The 27,730-nt window shown below is 43.0% G+C and overlaps 1 protein-coding gene across 6 annotated transcripts in view; it reads right to left on the reverse strand.

The window, feature by feature from the left end:
* Positions 1-2,112: 2,112 nt before the first annotated feature.
* CLCN3 (chloride voltage-gated channel 3) overlaps positions 2,113-27,730 on the reverse strand; it is a 151,832-nt gene continuing 126,214 nt past the window's right edge. For 4 of the 6 annotated variants that reach the window (XM_068278801.1, XM_068278802.1, XM_068278805.1 and 1 more), the window contains 4 exons: positions 26,918-27,316; positions 23,618-23,834; positions 13,747-13,822; positions 2,113-4,474 (listed from right to left, as the gene is read on the reverse strand). In XM_068278801.1, coding sequence (XP_068134902.1) covers positions 4,313-4,474; positions 13,747-13,822; positions 23,618-23,834; positions 26,918-27,316 — 854 coding nt within the window. In that variant the 3' untranslated portion in view covers positions 2,113-4,312. The remainder of the gene's footprint in view (positions 4,475-13,746; positions 13,823-23,617; positions 23,835-26,917; positions 27,317-27,730) is intronic. The other 2 variants (XM_068278803.1, XM_068278806.1) reach the window with 1 other exon arrangement.

The following is a 27,730-nucleotide window of genomic DNA, read 5'->3' on the forward strand; positions in this document are numbered from 1 at the left end:
TCTTAACTGAGGAGGATAATGTGGCTGCCATTTTACCAATACTAGTTGACTGGCACACTGGTGGGTTTTCTGGCTTTAATAGTGTCTGAATAACACACCTGAAACAAGCATATGTCTAATCCAGACAAACTTGTAGTCTGCATGCTTCTCCAGGGTGTACATATATGTACATCGCCAGTGAGCTGGGCACATGGTGAGCCAAATGATGGCTCACCCCGGTGGCGTAAAGTACTATTACCCCTCCGAGTCATGGCAACTCGAAGGGAGGTGTAATTCGCGGTTTGGCGATCACCGGGGGCCCCAAATTAATCCTAACATTTTGTATAGTGCTATTCTCCTGTTGGACTCAAAGCGTTCGAGCTGCAGCCACTAAGGGCACACTCAAAGTGCCACCCTGCAGTGTTAGGAAGTCTTGCCCAAGGACTTCTTACTGTATAGGTACAGTATGGGGCACATAATTTTGGCACTAAGTGCCGAAACCACCTGCTTCGTCTGCAGGGTCTATGGGTAAAGGTGGGTACACACATCAGATAAACGTCTTTGGAAAATGAAAGATCACACACCAATTTTACCCCCTTCCATGTAGTATATGAGTATACTCCACCAGAGTTCCCCAACCCTGTCCTCAAGGCTCACCAACTGTACATGTTTTGCAGAAAACCAAAAACATTCACAGGTGGGGTAATTATTGTCTCAGCAGAGCTGATTACTTACCTGTGTGGATTTCCACAAACCATGCACTGTTGGTGGGCCTTGAGGAGCGTACATTTGAATACGGCGCTGGTAGACTTGGGCGCAGGATCCAGCTGTTAAATGGCTGGTCCTGCTTCTGCACAAGTCCGGGGCGTTTTAATTACTATTCCCCCTCCAGGCCGACATGGATAGTGGGGAATGAAATAATTCGGCTTCCAGCGATTGCTGGAGGCCGAATTATTGTGTTTTTTAAACAACTTCGGCTCCGTCTTCTGACGGAGCCGACCTTCCTCACTGAGCGCCGCTATAGACTGATTCCTATTACAGTCTATGGCGGCGCTGGCTGCGCCCAAAGCTAGCAGCGCTGAAAAGCACTGCTCCGCTTGAGGACAGGGTTGGGGAACACTGCTCTACACAGTCTATTCTATGGAGCTGAACTCCCCATCAGATAAAAATCTTTGCAAGATGCTGAAAACAAGGATGCCATACACATTTAACAGATCAGTATCTGCAAAAGATCTGTTCCTGCAAAAAAAATCAGTTCCAGCAAAATGCATTCATAGTCTGATATCTGCAGATCTCATACACACCTTGTTTAACGGAGAATCATCTGCAGATCAAATCCACCACAATGGGTCTTCAGATCTGCAGATAATTGTCTGATCTGCAGATGGATGTCTGTTATACAAGGTGTGTATGACATCTGCAGATATCAGACTATAAATGCATTTTGCAGGAACGGATCGTTTGCAGATACTGATCTGTTGAATGTGTGCAGCATCTTGCACAGATTTTTATCTGATGGGGAGTTCAGCTCAATAGAATAGACTGTAGAGTATGGCTCTCATACTACATGCAAAGGGGTAAAATTGGTCTGTGAGCTTTCATTTTCCACAGACTTATCTGATGTGTGTCCCCACCTTAAGAGATTTAGAGACAAAGGTTTAGCAGGACAGCCACGCAATCTGCAATGTTTAAATACATGTTAGCCTCCACATCCCTTTCAGTTGCCGTGTATTTTTATGTAACCATACATCACAATGTGACATGTTGGGGCACAGGTTCTGCCACACCAGGAGTGGCGTTAACAAAAGGGTATTGAAAAGTTGTAGGCCAAAGTAAGAGTGAAATGACCTAGAGCTATGAAATTTCCATGCTATGCCACATTCATCCCAAACACATTTAGGCTCCCTGCAAATCCCATTTGCGATTCAGATTTTCCCTGGATGCTATCAAAAAGAAAAACGCAGAAAAACCGCAGCATGTAGTACCGATTGAAAATCAGAATCGCATGTAGTGTGCAGGGAGCCTCAAAACGGAACTTAAAGCTGTTCCCTTTATGTGAAGTACATTTGACGATTGCTGGTTATTTTATGGTAGTATGACCACACAAATTCAAAAACACTCCACGCAGTGGTATAAGTTCCCCAATACGTTTATTTTGGAGTTTTCCATGATACAGAATGTCTCAGGCTGAACTAGTACTCAGTTTAAGTAATTTATTACATTTGTGATAAATGCCCCAAACACCAAAACCTCCTCCAGAACTGATCGCATGCTTGCAGCAATACAGTGACTCAATACACAGAAGGATCTGGTTTAAGGAAAAATCAATCTCTGCAAAGCTCAGGCCATTAGAAATATGATAAGAGGGAGAGAGTTCTAAAAGCCAATGCGCATAACAGTTCACACATTTTGATATGCGATGCTGTAAAAGAACACATTTAAATAACAAAATGCAACCCTGCAACGCAAGTTTCAAGTGAATGGCAATGCACAATTAGCTCCATAACATTGGGAGTAACCGTGCACAAGGCATAACCTTAATAAAAACAGAGGTCAATTCTTCAATTATAGCTCTTTACAGTTTCACATTTGGAAAGGTTTTATTATTGTGTTGGGAGGTCACATCTTATTTATTGCTTTCTTAGAGGTATTTACTTTGTATCAGCTGCTTATTAAGCACAATAATAAAAATATGAGGTTGGCATGCCTGTGCTTTATTTAGGATGTAATCCAGTTTAGTAAAACTTGAGTGGAGGTGATTTCTGTAACTTCATAGCCTATTTGCAGTGTGTACCACAAACAATGCATGCTTATGAGCGTCAAAACCATACTAAAAAATTGCTGAACACCTTTTGGCTAGGGATACTGCACATAGAATATCCAGTGAAAAATACACTTACCTCCATTGTCTTAGGAAGGAGCTTTGCAAAACAAGTCCAGAATGCTTTCAGAGCAGCCCACTTGGACCAAGCAGAGAATAAAATGCTAGTTGAGAAATCCCCATTTTAGAGATTCGGCTACATTATCTCTGCTCACTCTGAGTGGACCACAGGAAGACTAGCATGCAAGCTCCGCTACAGTAAATCATGTTTGGCTGCACCACATATAATGTTCACCAATTTTGTATACAGACATGCATAATAGTGCTGTCTTAAAGGGATTTGGGGTTGGGGCAGCTTTCTTACCTCCTATCTAAACTGTTTCTGAAATGACTTCAGCTTAAACATGTTAATTACAGTTAATTTCCAGTGTCAAATAGGACTGAGAATTTGAGTTGTAACCAAAAGACCACTCTAGCTAGAGTTGTGTGATTAGTGCAAGAATAAATCAAGTTTCTCCTCGAGTCATTTCCCCTAGTTCCCTGAAACTGTCATGACTGACTTAACATCAAACGGACTATAAATACAAAGGAACATTTTCCACTCACGTTATACTGATAATGTATGTAGAGGAATTGAAACAGAATTCAGTGCCTGCTGTAGTTATAGGGATAGTAGCAAAAAAAGATCAGGGTGTGGGCATATATTCCATAGGTTTCCTGAAGCACCGTACAGTGCAGTGCTATCACCATCTCATGAAGAACCACCCATCCCCTCCATCCTAGCTCCGTCCCATGAGAAGATCAAGAAAGAAGGTCATCTAGCAATAGTCTTCACACTGCAAAACATTAGTAGATTAAAGGGTTCCCAGCTTACAAAAATAAAATTGCATAAACCACTTCACACCATGGAACAGAGCACAACGAATAATCTGTATTACTCCAGTTTCCTAACTGACTGAGTTGAAGAGGTCTCATGTCCTCAGCAATTCTGTACCAAGCTAACTGCGTATGGCACATACATATGTTTGATTACTCTGGTGATAATGGCAGTATATCTCAATATGAGACATTGCTGCAGTAAAGGTTTCTGTGAGGAGTCTAGTTGGGAAGAAAGCAAGGATTGGGGTGAGTTAGAAGAAGTTAGGGTAAATAAATCTGTCCTGGAATGTACAAAAATTTAAGTATAATTAAAGGACAGTAGATAGCATAACCACCTCATTTCCTTTAGTGATAAAAATGGTAGCAAGTCTTCAATAATGATGGCTCAAATTCAGAGTATTTCCCGTTTGTATCTGGGATAAAAATAAGCGAGTCTTAACACCTGTAACAGACTTGCCTTTATATCATGCTCGCACAGTTACAGTAATACACTGCCCTCTAGTGGCAAATTATTATTCACAGCATATGACCCGCCACAACTTTGCATCTTCTCTTCATCTGGCAGCAGAAGGAAGGCGGATTTGCTGTAAAAACAGAACATCTTCACATTTTCCAGTTTTCCACATTACTCTATCAGGGTAGAGTCTCCTTCAGCAAGGAAACCTCCTCTTCAGTCTCCTCTTGCTCTTCCTCAGAGATGACGTTCAGTTGAACATTATTGTGTCTGGGTCGTGGTTTGCCATTTGGGCCATATGACGGAGGATATCTTTTTTTGTGATGATGCCAAGGAGGCGTCTAAATGGGGTAAAGATAAGAGGTTTGATGAATAAACAGATAACCCTTGTTTTATAAGACATGAAGCTTCTGCTGCTAGCTGGATCATTAAGTGAGAGGAAAGAGGCTATGATGCAGATAGCAGAATCATGTGTGTTAACAGAGGAGCAGACCACCACCAATTACAAGATTATTCCGCTTTATCGATTTGCTGATGAGATATGGAATGCATTCTCAACACCAAAACTTGCCCAATAAATTATGAACTATGCGTAGTATTCACTTACTACAAATAAGGATCCAGTTATTTTATATACTTCTCCTGAATTACAGAACACTTGATTGCCCAAGATAACCTATTGAACCAGCAAAAGTGAGTTCTCCATGTCATAGAAGGTGAAGGCCATGCACTGACTATAGTCGGGCTCGTAGAAATGGATGTGCAGAAACATCACTTGTACATGGTCCAATAAAAACATGATTGTTAATCAATGCCGTAGCCATACATGATAATGATCATTGTTTATACCCCTGTATCACATGACAAGCTGAACATGTGCACACATGACAATGGAGAAAATAAATATGGGAATCTACAGAGAGAAGACATTAAACTGAGTACATGTGATCGTTATCCTGGTTACCATTTTCAGAACTTGATTTTAAGTGGAAAATAGCCATTTGGTTAGCTAAATTAATATTTTAGTAAATCGATCAATGATAAATCGCCAACAGTTCATTAAGAACTCATTCCCACAGATGTCAATCATCAGGGCAGATTAGTTATAATCTCCCAGATGATTCCAATGTTGCTGGTGGGGACGTAAATGTAGTTCTGTGACAACCAGCAGTCATTGTGACCTCCATTTACTTTGTGATCTAGAATACTAAAGGGAGAGCCTGAGTGTTGAAGATTTGAATCGTACTGGCCTACCCAAGTCTCCGTGTATATAAAAGAATAAGTGGAGCCAAGAAATCTGCCTGTGATCTAATAAATTCCATGCTGCTGGGGCATGCTAAGATCCCATTTGGACATGGCCCAGGTCAGAACACATTAATATACAATTAGAAGCATGTCTGATCATCACGTGCCCATAACTTAATGCACTATTACCACTGGTATTGTAATTCTAACACCATACTTATGTTTTATAATGCATCTCTAATATATGGGTTGTGCTGAAACCATGCTTTTAAAGGGACTCCGAGCAGTGCAGAAACTGTGGAAAGATGCATATCATTTTAAAGCTCTCTTTCTCCTCTTTCCAATGATATATAAACCGCCGCCCTACGCCTTTTAGTTTTCGCTATTTTCGCGATTGAAATTGCCGCGGCCGCGATTTAAATCGCGAAAATAGAGAACACTAAAAGGCGTAGGGCGACGATTTAGGGGTCGCCAGAAAGAGGAGAAAGAGAGCTTTAAAATGATATCCATCTTTCCATAGTTACTTGTATTACACAGGACGACACTTTCCCCAGTGTCAGCAGCTCCATTCAGCAGAAAAAGTCGCCCTGTGTAATACAATGTAACTATGGAAAGATGGATATCATTTTAAAGCTCTCTTTCTCCTCTTTCTGGCGACCCCTAAATCGTCGCCCTACGCCTTTTAGTTTTCTCTATTTTCGCGATTGAAATCACGGCCGCGGCAATTTCAATCGCGAAAACTAAAAGGCGTAGGGCGGAGGTTTATATATCATTGGAAAGAGGAGAAAGAGAGCTTTAAAATGATATGCATCTTTCCATAGTTTCTGCACTGCTCGGAGTCCCTTTAAATTCCCTGTAGAAAACACAACACTGGGAGGCCATCAACTCAGTCAGAAAACTGTCAATATGGAGTCTGCCAATAAAGATAGCAGCCCACTATTGCACTGCAGGTTTGCCTTAAAGGGAAGGTTCAGGGAGGGAGGTAAAAAAATAAAAATCAATATCCACTTACCTGGGGCTTCCTCCAGCCTGTGGCAGGCAGGAGGTGCCCTCGCTCCGCAGGCTCCCGGTGGTGTCCGGTGGCCGACCCGACCTGGCCAGGCCGGCTGCCAGGTCGGGCTCTGCTGCGCTCCAAGGCCCGGCACTTCTGCGTCCCACGCCGGCGAGCTGACGTCATCGGACGTCCGCCGGGCTGTACTGCGCAGGCGCAGTAGTTCTGCGCATGCGCAGTTCAGCCCGGCGGACGTCCGATGACGTCAGCGCGCCGGCGTGGGACGCAGAAGTGCCGGGCCATGGAGCGCAGCAGAGCCCGACCTGGCAGCCGGCCTGGCCAGGTCGGCCACTGGGAGCCTGCGGAGCGGCGGCGAGGGCACCTCCTGCCTGCCACAGGCTGGAGGAAGCCCCAGGTAAGTGGATATTTATTTTTATTTTTTTACCTCCCTCCCTGAACCTTCACTTTAAAGGGGAACTGAAGTGAGAGGGATATGTAGGCTGCCATATTTATTTCCTTTTAAGCAACACCGGTTGCCTGGATGTCCTGCTGATCCTCTGCCTCTAATCCTTTTAGCCACAGACCCCGAACAAGCATGCAGCATATTTGGTGTTTGACATTATTGTCAGATCTGACTGTATTCGCTGCATGCTTGTTTCTGCTGTTATTTAGACACCACTGCAGCCAAATAGACCAGCAGGATAGCCAGGAAACTGGTATTGCTTAAAATGAAATAAATATGGCAGCCTCCATATACCTCTCACTTCCGGTATCCTTTAAAGTGATCCCGAGGTTAGAGTGATATGGAGGCTGCCATATTTATTTATTTTTTTAACAATACCAGTTGCTTGGCAGCCCTGCTGATCTTTTTATCTGCAGTAGTGTCTGAATTACACCAGGAACAAGCATGCAGCTAATCGTCAGAAACACCTGATCTGCAAGCATGTTCAGGATCTATGGCAGAAAGTATTCGAGGCAGAGGATCAGCAGGACTTGCCAGGCAACTGGTATTGCTTAAAAATAAATAAATATGGCAGCCTCCAGATTACTCTCACCTCGGGTTCACTTTAAGATACTGCTGGAAGCAGATGGACAGAACTTTCATGTTCGCCTTTCTGTTTAATAAAAAGAACTTCCTCAGCAAACCAGTCACAAAATTGCTGATGACAATACATAGATGATGTGACAGTGTCCAGGGTGGTCTCGAGGAAAGGCTGATGAATCACCTCCAGCCACTCCTATCATCTTTCCTTGGTTCATTTGGGAGGGGGGTGGCTGTAATTGACCTACTCTTAATGCTGACCTATGGGGTGAAATACAACCTCCTGGAATGCAAAATGGAGGATTGTGGGAAGAGACAATGCCAGCCTGCAATTCAACATCCCTCTTTTTATGACAGCTGAAAATGTGAATGAACATAGGAGGTGGGGGGAGGAGAGACCACCACTAAAACCTATTGGCATGGATGCTATGCTAGGTACACACCATACAATGTTCTGGCAGATTTACCTGCCAGATCGATTATTTCCAACATGTCCAATCTGAATTTCGATCGTTTTTCCGATCATTTTTTTTCGATAGATTTTTCATACAACTGAACAAAAATCGATCATAAAAACGATAAAAAAAAGGATTAAAAATTATCGGAAAATCGATCGAAATTCAGATCGGACATGTTGGAAATAATCGATCTGGCAGCTAAACCTGCCAGAAAATGATATGGTGTGTACCCAGCACTATACTGAGCCTTTGCCTTTAACATGTTCTACAACTGATGATCAGGTGTTCTGACACCACTAGATGCATTTGTATTACAGATATGCAACCCATGAATTACAAAAAGCCAACTGAGCATGTTCCCCTCTATTTACTTTAAAGTATGGGCGGAACCTAAAGGTGGCCATACACTTATAGGATTTGCAGCAGATTCAACCATCAGATAGATTTCTGTCAGATGCCTGTCAAGTCAAATCTGACAGGAATCCATCTGATGTGTGCCACACACTAGGAACAGATTTCCAATAGATTTCAGATTTCATAGATTTCAGAATGAAATCTATTGGAAATAGATCTAAATGCATTATTGAACCATTTGATCCAATGCAACTCTATGGGCCATAGATTTTCCATCCTGTCAGATAGATCAAATTGATCGAAATCGTCCGCAAATCGATCGATTTGACATTGAATTTCTGATCAATCGATGGCTGAAATCGACCTGTGTATGGGCTCCTTAACCCTCGTCACTGTTACTTCGACTAAGTACCAGTATCTGTCACTTTGAAAATGTCAGCATGTGTACTTAGGCACTGCAGGTTACATCCACCCTGAGCACTATCATGTTCTGTTTACTCGTGACCCTTTCACTATATTCAGATGCGTAATTTTCAACGGTAGTCAACCACATGGTAATTCTTGACATGTTAAGCTGACAGTCCCCTGCTTCATTGACAATTACATTTGCTTCAATGGAATTCATGGGATTCCTTTAGTAACATAGTGGCGCTAATTTCTCTGCTGAAAATTGTCAACTATGAGCTATGCTGTAGAAAAAAGGTTTAACCACCAAACTTGGAAACAATTGATTATAATTCGGTTTCTAAAGCAAATAACCCACTCCAGTCACTTCCTGAATATTCTATGACACCACTGACATTGCTCTGCCTACAAGGTAAAGCTTAATGGGCAGCATAGATATTTGCTGATAAAAATAAAGTTTTGGAATTTGACATTTGGCTTCTGGTATTTCCTAGTAATAGCAACCAGGATAACATCACAAAGTGGAACATATCGAGCAGATGGCCTAGTTATGTTGGTTAGTAATACCAGTTGTGAGAGGAGGCATGAAATTCTTGTGACATATCATAAATTGCAAAGGGCGCTACAGCAAGTACATGAGAAATGAAGCTTTAGCAGCAGCGACACACAGCAGGCTTATGTAAGGCAACCAGCAGCACATTATTTAGAGCAAAGAAGAAATGCTATGGCGACAGGCTGATTAATCGTAGCTGTATCACAAGACAAACTGCGCCACCACTACCAACAGCAGAAATCAGGCTAGTATTCGTTTTCATCACGGCCTTGCACTACACTAAGCCTTACTTGTTCCTAAGATCATCATCTCCACTTCTCCCCTCTCCCTTTTTTATTGATCAGCCTGTTTTAAATGGAAGTTATACATATAGTATATAGTAATGTTATGATGATCCTTGTGTTAAGGCTTTGGGCACCACCATAGACTGCAATGTTAATTGCTGCTATAGTGGCTCCCAGTGCATAATTTGGGCGCCAGATTTATAGCCAATAGCAGCTCATGCTGCAGGAGGGGACGGTTAGCGTTAGATGTAGGGTAGGGGGAAGGTTAGACGTTAGGGGAGGGGGTTAGTGCTAGGTGAAGAGTGTGTGTGTGTGTGTGTGTGTGTGTGTGTGTGTGTGTGTGTGTGTGTGTGTGTGTGTGTGTGTGTGTGTGTGTGTGTGTGTGTGTGTGTGTGTGTGTGTGTGTGTGTGTGTGTGTGTGTGTGTGTGTGTGTGTGTGTGGTTTACACAGCAGTAGAATATTGGCAGTGTTACCAATATTCTACTAGCAGCTCCCTTTTTTCCCAATTCATGCCCTAGAAATGCTTGACTATAGATAAACTACAAAAACATGTTTAATGCATGCCCGTCACAGATTTAGGCAATTTCAGTATATGATGAAAACATTTATGAATAGGAATGAGAAATGTGTGTGTTGCACCATACCTGACAAACTGGCCTGAGCTGCCTTAAAAGATTACAACTGTAATCTAATAAAAAGGTATCACTGAATGCTATGTTTTCCTGCTTCTACCATTGGCGAATATGGTACAATTTCCTGCTACGTATAGAGCTTAAATAGGAATAAAACAACCCATCTAGTTTAGACCTTGCAAATTGGTTTGGGCTGAAATCCCATTCTATGAGCACTTGCGACTCTACGGATTATCATGGTTTAAGAAAGGTGAGAGATGACAGTGCTAATACCATCTCTACAAGTAGTAAGCTCACCAAAGCTTTCAGCTATTAAGGCTACAGGGCTACAGTAAACAGAAGCTAAGAAAGAATAGAAAGGTGGTTAATATACCTTACAATGTCCAGTAGATCTATTATAAAACATCTTTTGTCTGATGTTCGGGTTTATCAGCCACTCTTATGTGTGATAGTCAATGTTCAGCTTAGGTTTTGCTTCTGTTTTATAGCCTAGTAGTCCAGCTTGTAACAGTCTAAAATCTCCAGCTATAGCTCAAAGAACTATTCCAAAAAGTGTGTTTCTAGGCTCAGAAGTGAAAGGAAAGACAGAGAAGCAACAAACAGCAATAAAAAAAAAATACTACAATCTGGAAGGATTAAAGCCTGGACCTCCATATGTTCTTATCGGTACTGCCACTTGGAAAAATTTGGAAGATTTCCCTTCACTATCTGCCCTAATAATGAATACCCCAAAAACAGAAAAGGAGAGAAAATGTTCCCAATGGGGACAGAGCAACATATCACAAGTCTTCTCCAGTCTGTCCACCAATAATGGGGGCGGGCAGTGTCTGGGGCATAACCTGCATCAGTTCTATTATAGGTTTAATGCTATTGCAGTATGTTTCCCATATGAAGTTGTACATCATTTGGAGTAGCGTTACATTTACAGCATGATGTGGCCTACAGATAGATGGAGGACACTGACATTTATTGCATCCGCTCAATGACTGATATGGATTTCATGTGCTCTGGTGTACAGAAAATAAGCACTGTCTGCAGATAAGTGTGACTGAAGCCTTTTAGGCTAATTTACACATCTGTCCTTGGGGGAATAACGCTAGAAACCCCATGAGCATGTGATTATTGTGGAGCATCTATCACCATGGCAGTCTGCAGAGTACTCCAAGGATGTACTTCCGAGCTCTGCAATAACTGAACCTAGCCTGGATTACTCTGAAAGAAACATGCATATATCTGTAGCCCCTATATATATCAGGTTTGCCATGTTTGTAGTAATTTACTGTAAGATTGATTGGCATGATAATAGTGCAAAGCAGTGGGCTAAGGGGTATGGACAGCAGCAATCACACCTGTGTGTAATACATACAGTAAGTTTACACTGGATACCGAGGCTTGGCTTAGCAAACACTACACATGGGATGCTCAATTAAGCCCACATTCTGAAATAGTTCCATAAGCCAGATCAGACATTTTCTTTAAACTACCTGGAATATTTTCAAATAACATCAGTCAAGGAGGTGCATTGGGGATCTGCGAATAGGAGAGACATTGTGACAACAAGACATATGGAGGTCTCTGCATGCACATATTTATTTACAAACAAGTAAAGGTAAAACACTGAACCGTCTCCTCTGGCCCCTTCAACACTGCCCAGACTATAATCAAGGGTGCCAGGAATGTGCTCACGTACGGCGGTTGTGGCAGGACATCTACATTTATGGCATTGGCACTCCTGGGCCTGGCAGAGAAGCCACAGCACAAACATCTGATTTCATTAGGCATGCAGGTTTCCCCCTATGTGCTAAATGAGTTGCCCATGAATATGCTACTTTGTTAACAAAAAAGGAAAGTGAAGATGATGGGTAATCTAATACTAGGTACCCGCCAGATTGATTTTTTCACAACAGGTTCGATCTGAATTTTGATCAATTTTCTGATTGATTTCCATAGAACGGAAATCGATCAGAAAATGGATCGAAATTCAGATCGGATACGTTGGGAAAAATAAAATCGATCTGGCAGGTAAATCTGCCAGAAAATTGTATAGTGTGTACCAGCATGACACTTCACAACTAGCACTGCAAGTAGCATACAATAACAAAATACTTCTTACAGGTGTGAGAAGTTGGTCTTGCTGCTTACATACATATCTGTGCATTTTGTCAAGACAATGGGTGAGACCTACATAAATAGAAGTGGCTTAAGACATGCTACATTTCCACTTAGAAGAATGTGAATCGCATGACGATTTTCGGATGCAAAATTTGCATGCAAATGCGAAATTTTTCTTTGGTATGATGTTTACAAAGAAGGAAGGCATATTATTATTGTTCCCGTAGTCAAAAACATGTTTTTTTTGTGGATGCGATTTTTGCATCTAATGGAAACCAATCCATTGCTGTGCAAATCTGTGTGTTGGTAAAAAAACTTTTTTTTACAAATTTGTACCTAGTGGAAACAGGCCCTAAATCATTCTAAGTCTGTTCTCCAGGACGGCCAAGCAGATATTCTCAATAAGGCATCAAACAAGCAGGAATTTCTCTGCTTCCTGCTATCTCAGAAAATGTTTCTTTTAGACACCTTCACTGCAGCCTAACAGACCAAACACGTAAACACAGGACAACCTATGTCATTTCATTTTTTTTAATCACAAAACAGAACAAAAGGGAAAATAGCATGAGGCAGAGACTTGACTTCTTCCCATATCCACTTATTACCTCAAACAAATTCTAAAGAATATAAATAATGAATAGCTTTCTAACTCTTTCAAAACACAAGAAAAGCCCATCCCAACTCAAGTTCAAAAGAAAGTAATTCAACTAACATTTCACCAGCTGCAACCAGCATCTTTCAAAAGCAGAAAGCTGTGTGGTGACAGCACTGGCAAGTGACAACAAATCACTGCATTATCCCACCTTTGGTCACAGAATGAAGGCCACTTTGGAAGACATACGTTTCTAAACATGGACCTCTGCTACTCTAAAATGTGAGTTAAAAACAGAACATGTTCTCAATACAGAAACGTCCTTATTTTATACCTGGGTAATGCTTTAATGAGGTTTCACCTAGGTTGGTAACAATCACTACAAACCAGACAAAAGCATGTGTATGTAACACACAAGGACCTGCATTAGAAGGCAGAAGGATAAGCCCTTCGTGGCAAAGATAAAATGTTGAAAAGCAACTTGCTCAACCCCAGTCTAATTCACTTAGCGATACATTTTTGGAATTGACGCCCTTTGTAGAATACAACATAAGCACAATTCTTTATCTCAGACTTAATCCCTACAAGCAGATGTAAGACAAATTTCATTTTTCTTCTGTGTATACTAAGGTCAGCTGTGGTGAAGATAATCAATGGTTACTAAGCAATACTTATCTGAAACGCTACCTCAACAACATATTTAACAATCTACAAGACATCTAGAGTACAGGTTACCTTCCCGAAAAGAAAAAGGTACAATCGAGAGGTCCTTTAACCTCTAAGGTGCTGAGAAGTGTGTGGGTGTGTGTGAGAGTTGCTGCTTTACTCTGCTGAATGCGCTTTTTGTGCTTGCTGCGGCCAGGCGAGGTGTGAACCGTTCACAAATTTCATGCGTCCTGCTTTCTAAGAGGTGTCTACAGGTTAAAGGTGCTTTGTCTAATCACCAGGGGTTCCACGTGCTGCTTTAGATGCTCGAGATGTTCTAAAATGTTCTTCTTTGTGATGATCCCCAAGACAATCCTGAAACAGATCACGTTATGCTAATAACTGAGTTTGAACTACAAATGGAGAAAACAAAAAGAATGAAGCAACATAAAATAAAATGACAGCGTTATGGATTAATGAATGAAATGGACGAGACATACATGCCACACAGGCATCGCTGCAGAGAAAGAGTAAAAAAGTGGGTCATGTGATATTCTTCACACAAAACAATGACATGCGTTTAATACTAGAGTAAAGCCCTGTCTGAGCTACACAATAATAAGAAAGGATAGGTTACAAGCAAGTGTCTCTATTTTGGGATAGTTTATGAAAACTGGAAGAAATGGAAGAGCTATTCATTCGTCAACTTCCAGCTGTAATATTTGTAGATTAAGTTAGACGAAAAGACATCTGACCCAACAGGTATTTTTCTATTTCTCCAGTTTCCATATATCTGATACAAGGATACACAAGCTTTAAAGAGAACCCGAGGTGGGTTTGAAGAATATTATCTGCATACAGAGGCTGGATCTGCCTATACAGCCCAGCCTCTGTTGCTATCCCAACCCCCCCTAAGCTCCCCCTGCACTCTGCAATCCCTCATAAATCACAGCCGTGCTGCTGACAAACAGCTTGTCAGAGCTGGCTGTGTTTATCTCTATAGTGTCAGTCTGCTGCTCTCCCCGCCTCCTGCAGAACTCCAGTCCCCGCCTGCATCCCTTCCCTCCCTGCTGATTGGAGGGAAGGGATGGGGGCAGGGACTGGAGCTATGCAGGAGACGGGGGAGCAGCTGAGACTGACACTACAGATGTAAACACAGCCTCACAGCACGGCTGTGATTTATGAGGGATTGCAGAGTGCAAGGGGACCTTAGTGGGGTTTGGGATAGCAACAGAGGCTGGGCTGTATAGGCAGATCCAGCCTCTGTATGCACATAACATTCTTTAAACACACCTCGGGTTCTCTTTAACAACAAACCTGAACAGTAAAAGTAAATTAATAGTGCGTTTGGCAGACAAGAGAAAGCTGCAAGATTATAATTAGTTATGTACATTTCTGTGAGAGTTCTGATGTGAGATTCCAGTCATGTACATTTCTGTGAGAGTCCTCATTTGTGGTAGAGTTGTGGTGATTTCTGGCAGAGTTCTGATGCGAGATTCTAGTTCTGTACATTTAAGAGAGGGTTCTCATTTGTACATTTCTGTCAGTCCTATCATGTATGTTTCTGTGAGAGCTCTGATTTGAGAATGCTACATGCAGCAGTGAAGAGACGTGCCAAACAGCATTGTGGGCAGGGAGCATATACACAGAGTACTTTAGTATCCACCTTCCCAACAGCTGCAAGATTGTACAACACTCAGTTTCCTGGTCAGCTGACATAACAGGTTACGTGGCTGAAGATTGCTGATGGCAGTATCCCTAATGGGACCTAAAAGCAGCAATATTCTGTAGGGTCTTCTTTCTACAGCAACCCGACAAGTTTCTGATTGCTGCAATCCCGATCCATGTAATATAGCTATATCTATATCTATCTATATATCTCTTTGAGACGCTTTAGAAGTTCATGTTATTGGAAAAATTATTTTTCTACTTTATTATGACCCTAGTTATGATCATGTTAAATTGCCAGGAAGTATAAAATTCACTTTGCAACCATGATGGCGCTATATGATTTGGTATACAGGACGCACTCAGATTCCCATTTCCTTGCATGAATAATTAGCTGCATAGGAGTTAAAGCAGAATAATAAGATTTTCTGCTAGAACTCTTTGCAGTGGCTACAGTGTATAACTTGGCTTCTAGAATTAGTCCAGCCCCGATTTAGCATATATACACAATTGGAATGTGTATTGCAATTACCATTAAAAAAAAATTTAAAAAAAATCTATAAATTGAGGTTCTGCGCTAATCAGAGTCAACAGCTGCGTGGACAAAGGTAACCCTCAAATACCACACTAATGAATACAAACTTACGTCCACAGCGCTAATTAAAAGTGCTATACCTTTTATTCAAATCCTTAAACAACATGAAAAACATTGATCTTAAGATAAAACAGCACCTGTTCCCTTTTTGAACGAAATGCCATAATACACACAAACTCACTCACACTCACTGCAGTAAGCAATCTTATTCCACTGAAGAGATTCACTTATAAATGAGAAGTAAAAACATTTGTCATAGTGCATCAGCATAAAACCTCTACCACAGATAAAGGACAAAGGGGACAGGAGCTGTTTTAGCTTAAGATCAACGTTTTTCATGCTGGCTGTTAAGGATTTGAATAAAAGTTATAGCACTTTTAATTAGCGCTGTGGACGTAATTTTGCAATTACCATTAGAATAGTAACATTTCTGCACTGTAACACCTTGTAGCAACTCATAAAAGACTGAACTATCTTCTGTTTTCGTGTCATAGTTACTGTTCTCCATTTCCAGTTATGCAGCTCTCATTGCATAACAGCAGGTATAAATCCTTTACAATAAACCCTGCCTTGCACAATCTAAGCCCTGACAGACTTGCACTACATAACATGGGCACAAGAACTAACTGAAACCCATGTGGTTCCTTTTAGATTGTATTTTTCCAAGCCTTGGTAACATGGCCCCAGTGGGTGTAAGCATTTTTATTCCTCTTCATTGCAAACATGCATGATAATGTTATGAATCATTTTTAATCACACAGACAATACAAGAAGGAAATGGGTCAGCAGCATATTAGTAAAGAGTTTACAACACAAGCTCAGCCCAGAGTTAGCTCAGCATGCTACAGTATATGGAGTTTGTTTAAGTCATGTTTGTTTCATATTACAGGGAACAGTTAAAACATGATGAGGCAAGTCATGGTATACAACACACATTTGCACATGTAAAGTACATAAAATCATTTCCAACTCCACATTTAAAGTATTGTTATACTTCTACCAGAGGTAAGAGAGATATGGAGACTGCCATATTTATTTCCCTTAAAGAGTAACTGTTAGGCATGAAAAACAAAATCAATTCTCTATTTCTATCTGTTGATCATATAAAAAGAATGCTAAAAAGGCAATGCATATCTTTAAAATCAATCTTACTTTTTTATTGCAGAGATTAATCCTCATGTCCCCAGCTCCTACGCAGTAATCAGCCGCAAAAGAGAAGTTGCAGTGCAGGCTGGGGGAGTTTCTGCACAGACACAGCTAGTTCAGCCTGATTGGCTGCAGCCTGTGTCACTCTCACTCCTTTTCCTCTCATTGGCTGCTTCCCATGACTGTTCGTGTCTGCCCCCTCCCCACACTCCAGCCCGTCAGGCATGTCTGCTGATTCATGTGGGCAGTGGCTGTCACCACCGCATCGCATCCATTGGGACCCCCGTCCCTGCTACCATTTCCTTAGGGATTCCCTACATTTACAATCAACGCTTGCTATTGGTGTGGGGAGGAGGGGGGAGTAAGGGAGGAAATGACCTCACCATTGGCTTAAGCTGGAGGTAGTAAAAATGGCCCCTGCCAGCAAACAGAATTCTCTACATTTACCTTTTTTATATTATAAAGTTAACTGAAATAAATACTTGGACTGGGCAATACACGTTATGTAAGTACAGCTAGTATTTATCTACTTATATATGCGTTTTTTTTTATCTGGCATAGTATGGCTGACAGCTCCTCTTTAAAACAATAGCAGTTGCCTGGCATCCTGATTATCTTTCTGGTCAGTTGTGTCTGAATCACACACATGAAACAAGCTCACAGTAATCTTGTCAAACATCTGACCAGCATGCTTGTTCAGGGTCTATGGCTAAAAGTATTAGAGGATCAACAGGACAGCCAGGCACTCTGTTTAAAAGAAAATACATAAGGCAGTCTTCATATGTCTCTCACTTTGGGTTCCCTTTAAGTGTGCTTAAGAGGTCAAAAAACTGAGGCCACATCTAATGCAATAAACTTGCATTACTATTCTAGCTCCAATTAAGGATATTGGCATATTACTGCTAATGCATGAAGTAAAATATTACCCTGTGCCTATACCGATATTAGTTTCAATGTGTCCTAATCCATCTGGGGGAAACAAAGGTTCTTCTAACATGCTTTACTTAGTTCTTCATTGAAAACCATGTATGGGGTAGGCAGTCACTGTTATAAACAATAGCAATGACATGCTATAATTTTAAAACAAGGTAAAAAGCAATAATGTAAGGTATTTTGCATTGTTATTTAGAACCTCATCTTAAAGAAACCTTAAAGGGACACTTAAAGAGGAACTCCAGTGAAAATAATGTAAGAAAAAAAGTGCTTCATTTTTACAATAATTATGTATAAATGATTTAGTCAGTGTTTACTCATTGTAAAATCTTTCCTCTCCCAGATTCACATTCTGACATTTATTACATGGTGACATTGTTACTGTGGGCAGGTTATTTAGCTGTTTCTAGCTGTTAGACAGCTGTAAACAGCCATTTCCTGTCTGTGAACATTGTTACATTGTGGCAGTTTGCCAGGAGTACTGCGGTATTCAGAGCCTCTTGTAGGAGGGGTTTCAGCACAAAATTAGTCACACAGCGCCCCCTGATGGTCTGTTTGTGAAAATCATTCTATTTCTCATGTAAAAGGGGGTATCAGCTACTGATTGGGATAAAGTTCAATTCTTGGTTGGAGTTTCTCTTTAAGTCAAAAAAAAAAGTGAGTTTTACTCACCTGGGGCTTCCAATAGCCCCCTGCAGCTGTCCGGTGCCCTCGCCGTCTCCCTCCGATCCTCCTGGCCCCGCCGGCAGCCACTTCCTGTTTCGGTGACAGGAGCTGACAGGCTGGGGACGCGAGTGATTCTTCGCGTTCCTGGTCACAATAGCGCCATCTATGCTGCTATAGCATATATCATATACCATATAGCAGCATAGAGGGTGCTAATGTGGCCAGGAACGCGAAGAATCACTCGCGTCCCCAGCCTGTCAGCTCCTGTCACCGAAACAGGAAGTGGCTGCCGGTGGGGCCAGGAGGATCGGAGGGAGACGGCGAGGGCACCGGACAGCTGCAGGGGGCTATTGGAAGCCCTAGGTGAGTAAAACCCATTTTTTTTGTTTGACTTAAGTGTCCCTTTAAGCACGCTTAGTCAAAAGAGGTTTACATTTGAGTCATAATTCTTTTTAAGTCCACCACACACTGTAAAATGGGCTTTAGAACATGTAAATAAATACCTGACCAATAGGGATGGTCAATTAGGTGCAAATAGATCTGAGTTGATGCAAGATTATGCAATTTTTATGCAAATCATGAGTCTTGGAAATGGGCCAATAGAATCATGTTAAAGTAGAATTTGGTTAGTTCTAAACCTGCATAAAACCGGTGTACAGAATATGTATCAACTTGTATGTATGTGTGTGCATGTGTGTGCGTGCGCGTGCGTGGGTGCGTGCATACATGCATACACATCTCATTGATGATCCCTACTGATGAATACTGACTGTTTATTTGGGTACTGCAGTATATTATATCTGATGTTGCAGACATCAGACTAAAGATGCATATACATGTCCAATTTTGATTTGCCAATCCCTGGCCAATTTGACCACCTCCATATAGTATAGTAGGAGGCCAACAGATTTTAAATGCTACGACCAATTGTGTAGGTAAATCTCTCAGACTGCATGGAGGTGGTAAAATTGGCCAATCAAAACTGGATGTATGTACAAAAGTATTTCAGTCTGTTGACATCATTAGCTTTGTGCTGTTCTATGCAGTACCAATCTATAAGAAATGTTGTTCCAGAGCCACCTCTGCCTGCTCCATCAGGTCTAACAAAAGAATGCTTTTAAGACCATTTTATATTAGATACACCTTTGTTGTAATAGGATTTTCAGTTATTTTATGTGGGTTTTTTTTGTTTTTTACCAAATCCAATGTCTAATACAATATAACATCTGATCGTATGTGGCGACTTTAAAGAGTCTCTGTACTTACCTCATAGGGGGGGGGGGGGGGATGGGGGGTGGGAAGCCACAGGGTCCCAATGAGGCTTCCCCGACCTCTGAAGTTTGGAGGAATCTGGTGCTGGCTCCCCCGAAACCTCCGGGAAGTGAAGCACCAGCGCCTCTTTGTTTGGGCTAGGTGGAAATAGGCAAGCCTGATCGCATCCACTCTACTGCACAGGCATAAAGGACTAGCGCCTGTGCAGTAGAGCGGATACGATCAGGTTCGGCTATTTCCGCCTTACTCGAACAAAGTGCGCCTGCGCAGAATTGCGGTAGGTAAATATTTACCTTGCCGCGGTACGGGGGGCTGCAACGCTGGATTGCCGGGACACCAGAGGAAGCCTCATTAGGATCCAGAGGCTTCCCCCTCCCTAGGTATTAGGTAAGTTTCCCCAGAGTCCCCCCCTACCCCCCTTTAATTACAGATCCTCTTTAAACCAAGTATTACCAAAAAAAAAAGGCACACCCATTTATGTGTACATTGTTTTTCATAATATATATTCATACTATTGGAACAGACTCTCGAATAAGATGTCACAGATTGAAATAAACCAGTTCTATCTGCAAGTACCAACGCTTGACATAAAAAGATAACGGCAAACCTTCCTGGGCACTGTATATGTGAATTCTGACCACCAGCTTTTAGGCCCACATCACACACATAAGGATGGCACAGAGATTAGTGGCATTCCATGTCACAACCATTCATTGCTGCAACATTTCTATCTTTTTAGAAGCAGTCTCGGCTGCAAAGGTGTAACAAATTTCCAGCATTCCGTGCCATGAAACATCTGCTGGTCAAAGATGCCGGCGTTTAGTTTCTACTTTTGAATGCCTTGCTTCTTGACAAAGAGATATTGATGATAATTCATGTTGGTCACGTCTGCAGTCCACATGTGGCTATATGTAGTATTTTCCAGTGCAAGTTAGATAAGTGGCTACAATCATCTAACTTCTCTTTACCCACAAATCAGTCCACTGTCAGCGGGTGTTTTGTAGTTAGCTGCAGCACTAGCTGTTTCAGTATTAATGACCAGTGAGGCATCTGTAGTGGTTGCAGACCACTGATATGGGTTGCTCATGTGACAGGAGCCTGAAGCTGTAGTATGCCCCCTCAATCCCAAATATGCACCTTTCTATTCCATGGCAGCCAGCACAACACAAGGATTATATCTCGGTTATGGCTTTTAACTTTTTATGTCTGCTTTAGTACCAGCTAAATTTAACAATGCTCTGTGAAGAAGTCTTTAGTACTACTATCTTGGCTTCGGGTGGTGGGTAATAATCACACCCTGTACATAATAACACCCTTCACTGCAGGCTTTTTGAGGGTATCAGACCTATGAATTTATATCTTCCCCTAACGGACATGTTTCAGTTGTAGATGGGCCTCATACTCCGGAAGTAAAAGCAATGCTGCATATTTCATAGGAAACATATTTAGGCAGTAAGTGCTATAATAAATACTTATGTTAGGAGGAAAACAATTCTCTCCATCCACTCGACAAGTTCTCCATCCCTTAACCTCCCTGGCGGTCAATTAAATCCGCCAGGGAGGCAGCGCAGCACTATTTTAAAATTTATTTATTTTTTAAATCATGTAGTTACCGTAGCGCTAACTACATGATAGCTGCTGAGCAGCAGCATCCCCCCCACCCCCTCCAGCGGTCAGGCCCATCAGGAAATCCCGTTATGAACGGGATTTCCTTTAGGGCTTCCCCTGTCGTCATCGCCATCGTGACTTCATAGGGAGTCCCAATCCACCCCTCAGCGCTGCCTGGCACTCATTGGCCAGGCAGCGCACGGGGTCACCCTCTAACGCGGCGGGTAGCTGCGAATCGGCGCGGGGCGGAGACGATCGGAGGTTACACGCAGCTAGCAAAGTGCTAGCTGCGTGTATCAAAAAAAATTTATGCAAATCGGCCCAGCGGGGCCTGAACAATCCTCCACGGCGGCTTACACCGAGCTGAGCTCGGGGTTACCGCTAAGGAGGTTAAACATTGCCCTTGGTGTTATAGCCATGTGTATAATCATGACAGGCCACTGAATGGCACGAGGATGTGCTCTCATCTGCTTGGTGCCCATGGCTTTTCAGTGACACCTGGAGCAGCATTCATTTGAAGCGGTTGCAGTGCCAAGCAGACCAAACACCAGGATTTCCATAGCAAGAATAGTAATTTCATTCCCATGTAATTTTCCATAAAATAAATGGAACTCCTGCAGCTAGTTAGAAGCTAGATCTTTTTACAAGCAGAGCAGCAATTATTTAGGCATGGAAGTGTAAATGCAAGGATCCCATAGTATTGCTCGCCCCCTCTCTCTGTCCTCTACATATCACCACTGTCCGCCTGAAGAAATTCTTCAACCTCCAAGTTGAACAAGTCTTTGGCCCTCCTTGGCAGCCTTCTGAAGTACTTGTGTCCCTTAGTACAGGGGTGCCCAACCACCGGGCCGCGGCCCACTGCCGGTCCGTGGGCAGTTGCCAGCTGGGCCGCGGCGGGTCTGACCTCTCGCTCCTCCTCCCCCCGCGGCCGCCGCTCCTGTCATCTTATGAGCTGGCGGCCGCTTCCTGTCACAGATTCCTGTAGCCGCTCTCCTCCGTACAGCATCTCCTATTACAGCAGCGCTTCCTGTGCGGCTGCTGTAAGGAGGGAAGGAGGCGGGGCTGCGGCTTCCTGTAGCGGCGTTCTCCGTTACCATGGGAACCGCTGCCCGCCTCCTTCCCTCCTTACAGCAGCCGTGCGACGCGCTGCTGTAAATAGAAGATGCTGTACGGAGGAGAGCGGCTACGGGAATCTGTGACAGGAAGCGGCCGCCAGCTCATAAGGTAACAGGAGCGGCGGCCGCAGGGCGGAGGGTGGCCTACACTGGGGCACATGGGGCGCTACACTGGGGCACTATTCTAGCTATACTGGGGCACTATTCTAGCTATACGGGGCACATGGGGCACTATTCTAGCTATACTGGGGCACATGGGGCACTATACTGGGGCACTATTCTAGCTATACTGGGGCACATGGGGCACTATACTAGCTATACTGGGGCACATGGGGCACTATTCTAGCTATACTGGGGCACATGGGGCACTATTCTAGCTATACTGGGGCACTATTCTAGCTATACTGGGGCACTATTCTAGCTATACTGGGGCACTATTCTAGCTATACTGGGGCACTATACTAGCTATACTGGGGCACACTGGGCACCATATTAGCTATACTGGGTCTCTATACTAGCTCCCTATACTGGGGCAACTGTGCTTGCTGTGCCGCCGCGAATATCCACCCCAACCCCCGCGGGCCCCAGAGAAAATTTTGGACGGTTACCGGTCCCCGGGCCAAAAAAGGTTGGGGACCCCTGCCTTAGTAGATGAGCAGATCTGTACTGCACATATGTCTCACTCCTGCGCAGTACGGATAAACTTGAGGACATAAGTCCTTCTGAAGCCTTTCTGAGGAGCCCTGAACGTGCAAATTTTGTACTGGGGACAACAAGGGAAGGAGGTGACAGAGAGATGACCGGGAAGGCTCTATGGGATTCAGAGCCTTCCTTCTTCAGGTAGTATCTAAGTCTTATTAGACCACTTCAGGGTTGCTTTAAAGCCCATTTCCCTGCCCAAAAACAAGTAATTAAATAATTGGCATAAGAAGTCCTAGTTTCAATGCTTTTTCCATCTCATTAAAAGTGAAGTCATTTGCTGGACGGGTCCTCTTTCACAAAATAAAAGGGTCAGTAAGACCACTTTCTTTATTTCTATTACGGATCCATTTCTGCAGAAGTTTTCATGCAATGTTAAAAATGTCCAAAATACCAGCGCCTGCCTACTACTGATGCTACAAGAATTTAAATGAAATAAAATGGAAAAGATGAGGAGCTGTAACTCACCCGTTGTGTGTGACAAGGCACTGCCTGAGCCCCAGTTTGCGGAATATATCTACCACTATCTCCATTGGGGTGTGGTCAGTCACTGTAAAGGGACTCATGTCCAGGATGCTGCGGAGCTTCAGGGGACGAGGGCTTTCTGCAGGCAGGGATGGGGTGTGCTGAGCAAAGCATACCCGGGAACTTCCCACAATACCTTCTTGCTTTTTTCTTGCATTTTCTAGGGCCGGAGAGAAGAAAGTCATTAGTAATTCATCAATTGTTCAGTGCACTTTTCACAGATCATTTTCTTTTACGTCTGAAATGATACAATCTTGACTGTACCAACTTAGAAACAACTATGCAGTAGAAAAGTAATGCCTGCTACACACATGCAATTTCCCATCAGATCGATGGGGTGAAATCAATAATTACTGACAGGTTTGATCTGATTTCTGATCAATTTCGTACAGAAGTGATCGGAAAATCAACAAAACAATCAGAAATTAGATCGGACCAGTCAGAAATGATCGATTCGATCTGAAGGGAAATTGCATGGTGTGTACCAGGCATAAAGGTGCCCATACACCGGATGATCTGCCACCAGATCGACCATTAGATAGGATTGCCTGTCCACACACTGGATATTGACCATTAGATCCATTGCCTGCCCACACACTGCAGACAGATGTCCAATAGATTTCAGCAACATCAAACAAATCAAGTGATTTCTTCAGAAAATCAATTGCAATTATTCCTGGCATCTATTTCTAGCATATTCAATCAAATTATCAAATCAGCTGGATATAGGCCTCGATTCATAAAGCATTCCCGCATTCGGAAATGCAGAAAACCGCTCACTTTACCGACCACACAGCAAAATATGTATTCATAAAGGCTTTTTCCGCATGAAAAGCCGACATTCGCGAGCAGAGTGATCAATCACCGCCTTGCGCGGTGATTATCATAGCAAAAGTAACAAATGTCAATTCATAAAGATTAGAGGTAGCGGTATGCGGACGGGTATTACCGCTACCTCTGATGTGGCGAGAAGCGTGCGGAATACAGTGCAGTGAATGGGACAGACCTCCCAAGCAGCTGCAGAGAGAACACCGCACGGAGGGACTCCGCCTGCTTCTCCTGTTTCCGCATGTCTCCCGACAGCCTAACGCCTGCCTACAGCGGAATATCTCCGCACGCCTGTCACAAGTAGCAAAATTTTTATGAATTACCACCCTGAAGGCGGAAATACCGACAGCGGTGTTTCCCCGCTCGACATTACCTTCCCGACAGCACTTTTATGAATCGAGGCCATAGATGAAAAAACAGCCAGGGTATGTACACCTTAAAGGGAACCTAAACTGAGAAGGATGTAGATTTTTCCTCTTAAAATAACACCAGTTGCCCGATTCGCCTGCTGATCCTGTGTCTCTAATACTTTTAGCCACAGCCCCTGAACAAGCATGCAGATCAGGTGCTCTGACTGAAGTCAGACTGGATTAGTTGCATGCTTGTTTCAGGTGTGAGATTCAGCCACTACAGCCAAAAAGATCAGCAGGATAGCCAGGCAACTGGTATTATTTAAAAGGCAACATCCATATGCCTGTCAGTTTAGGTTCCCTTTAAAAGGACTGACAAATTGAAAATGCTAATGTTGCAAGATTTAAAAACATTAAAGTCAATGGGAACCGTTATAAAGGAAAAAAAAAAATCTAAGGAGAGGAAAGGCTCTGGATCCTTTAGAGCAGGCTTTCTCAACCAGGGTTCCCTGGAACCCCAGGGTTCCTTGAGGACTCTGCAGGGGTTCCTTGGCATTTTACCCCATCGTGGGGGAAGTATATTAGAGCACACTATAATAGGTGGTACTATAACTAGAAGCACTAAATTGGGGAGTCAGGAGACAGTATAATGAGTGGCAGTGTAATAGGAGATAGTGAAATTAGCAGCCTAACCTATTTAAAGACCATGCCTCCTGAAAAATAAATGTAGGGGTTCCTCGAGACCAAAAAATTGTTTGCAGGGGTCCCTTGAGATCCAAAAGTTATTTACAGGGTTCCTCCAAGGTAAAAAGGTTGAGAAAGGCTGCTTTAGAGCATTCCCTCTCCTCTCCTGGTCCCTGCAACAGTGCAGGATCCCCTGTAGCAGTATTCGACGAATTTGGTCAAATACTGCTGTGTCCATCGCCGAAGGGAGGCTTCGTAAGTTGGGCCACTCCATACTGCGCATGTGCGAGCGCCCTCCCTTACATGTGCAATATGGAGTCGCCTGCCTTCGGGAGAACTCGGCTCCCAAAGTCCCCCCACAGCAAGGGGGTCCCCCGCTGTACTGGGGACAGGCCCTTGGGGGTTACTTACCTTGGGAGGGGGAAAATTGTAGTGCTGTAGCTTCTGCAATATTTACCTTCCCCGGCTCAAGCGCAGTAGAGGCTCCCAGATGGGCTAAGGCGGAAATAGCCTAGCCTTTCCGGGTCCGCTCTACTGCACAGGCGACTTGCGCCTGCGCAGTAGAGCGGGCCTTATTGGGATCGGCTATTTCCGCCTTAGCCCGAGCCAAGAAGGTAAATATTTACATGCCCACCGTTTGGGACCCCTGTAGCGCTGCCACCGTGGGACAGAGGAGGACAGGGGAAGCCTCTATAGGATCCAGAGGCTTCCCCCTTCCGAGATAAGTACCCCCCAGGGGCATTTTTTGAAGTTAAAGGTTCTCTTTAAAGTGAAAACAAAGTGAAGCGATAAACAATTGTATCTATTCCTACTCCTAAAATGGCTTTCAGATATCCCACAGTTTTAAGTTCTGTTTAAAAACTTCTAAAAAAAAAAAAAAAAAAAAACAACACCAGATGTGTCAGCTGAAACGAAACAGTCTGTCTCTGTGTCTCAAGAGTGCTCAAATATATAAACTTTTGACCTTTTTTATATCTATCCTCTCCTGGCAGAGAACTGGGCTAGAGTAAAGTAAAGTATTTTATGGCTGCAATCCCTTATCAGTAGTCTGACTGGGACTCGACTGGAGAAAACCTTTCAGGCTGAGAAAGAAGAAAAGCATCCCAGCATATTTGTGCGCTAGGCACTGTACATACACATGTCAATCTCATGCCACATCCTTTATGTGGGGTAAGGGGGCCATTTACAGAATGCTGTTCAGGACACATGGACTGCATTAAGGGCTTCACATGAAGATTATTACTAGATGGAGGATCGTTCAAATTGCTTTAAATTCTCATTTTTCACAACTTAATTTTAATGCTGTCCATTAGTATAGGACTGGAAAATAAACCATTCCCACGCCAATATGATGGAGAAAATAGCGCAGTGTCATTCTTACCTATAGCTAGTGTTAAGTCTCTCCTGAGAGCAAACCCAACCAGCCGCTGAGATTCCTTAGACATTATGACAGGGAAGCCATTGTAGCTGGTTTCATTGATGAGGCTTTCTATGTCATCCACAGTCATGTTATCTTGGGTGAGAACAGCTAGTGGCGGGTCACTCCTCCTCGGCCTCATCACATCACGTGCCAGTGTAGTGTGTGTGAATTCTTCCTTGGCGTCCAAGAAAGGATATCCGTTCAAACGTATATGTGATTCATAGATGCCTTCCCGTCCAAAAGCGTCTCCAACCCACTTACTGGTCATTACCGCTGCCATCAGCGGCACAATGTACTCCAACCCGCCGGTCAGCTCGAAGACTATGACAACCAGTGACACGGTCATCCGGGTTACACCACCTGCAAAACAGACCATGAGGTTATTTTTGTGACACAATAGGTTTATTTTGATTTACTATAATTGAGTGTTCAACTACAAAAAATGTACTGCCCATCCACAGTACTCATTTTTAAATTTCAAATCAAAACAGTGTTTAAAAGGGTATACAGTCTATTCTGGTAACCTACATCTTGTTAAGGCTTTCAAATAATTAAGATTCCATAAAAAAAAAAAAAAAAAAAATAACGCTTCTTAACAGATTTAAAAACGGTATCATACTCAACTACAGAACATACCATGCATAGCTTTACAGGAGGCTAGTGTACATCTAGCAGTGAGCTTTACAGGAGGCTTGTCTACATCTAGGAGCCATACAATTGGAATTTGGGAAGATGAATGTTCTATACACTGATCAGCCAGGCTCACAGACACCA

The sequence above is a fragment of the Hyperolius riggenbachi genome, chromosome 1, assembly GCF_040937935.1.
Source record: "Hyperolius riggenbachi isolate aHypRig1 chromosome 1, aHypRig1.pri, whole genome shotgun sequence".
NCBI lineage: Eukaryota > Metazoa > Chordata > Amphibia > Anura > Hyperoliidae > Hyperolius > Hyperolius riggenbachi.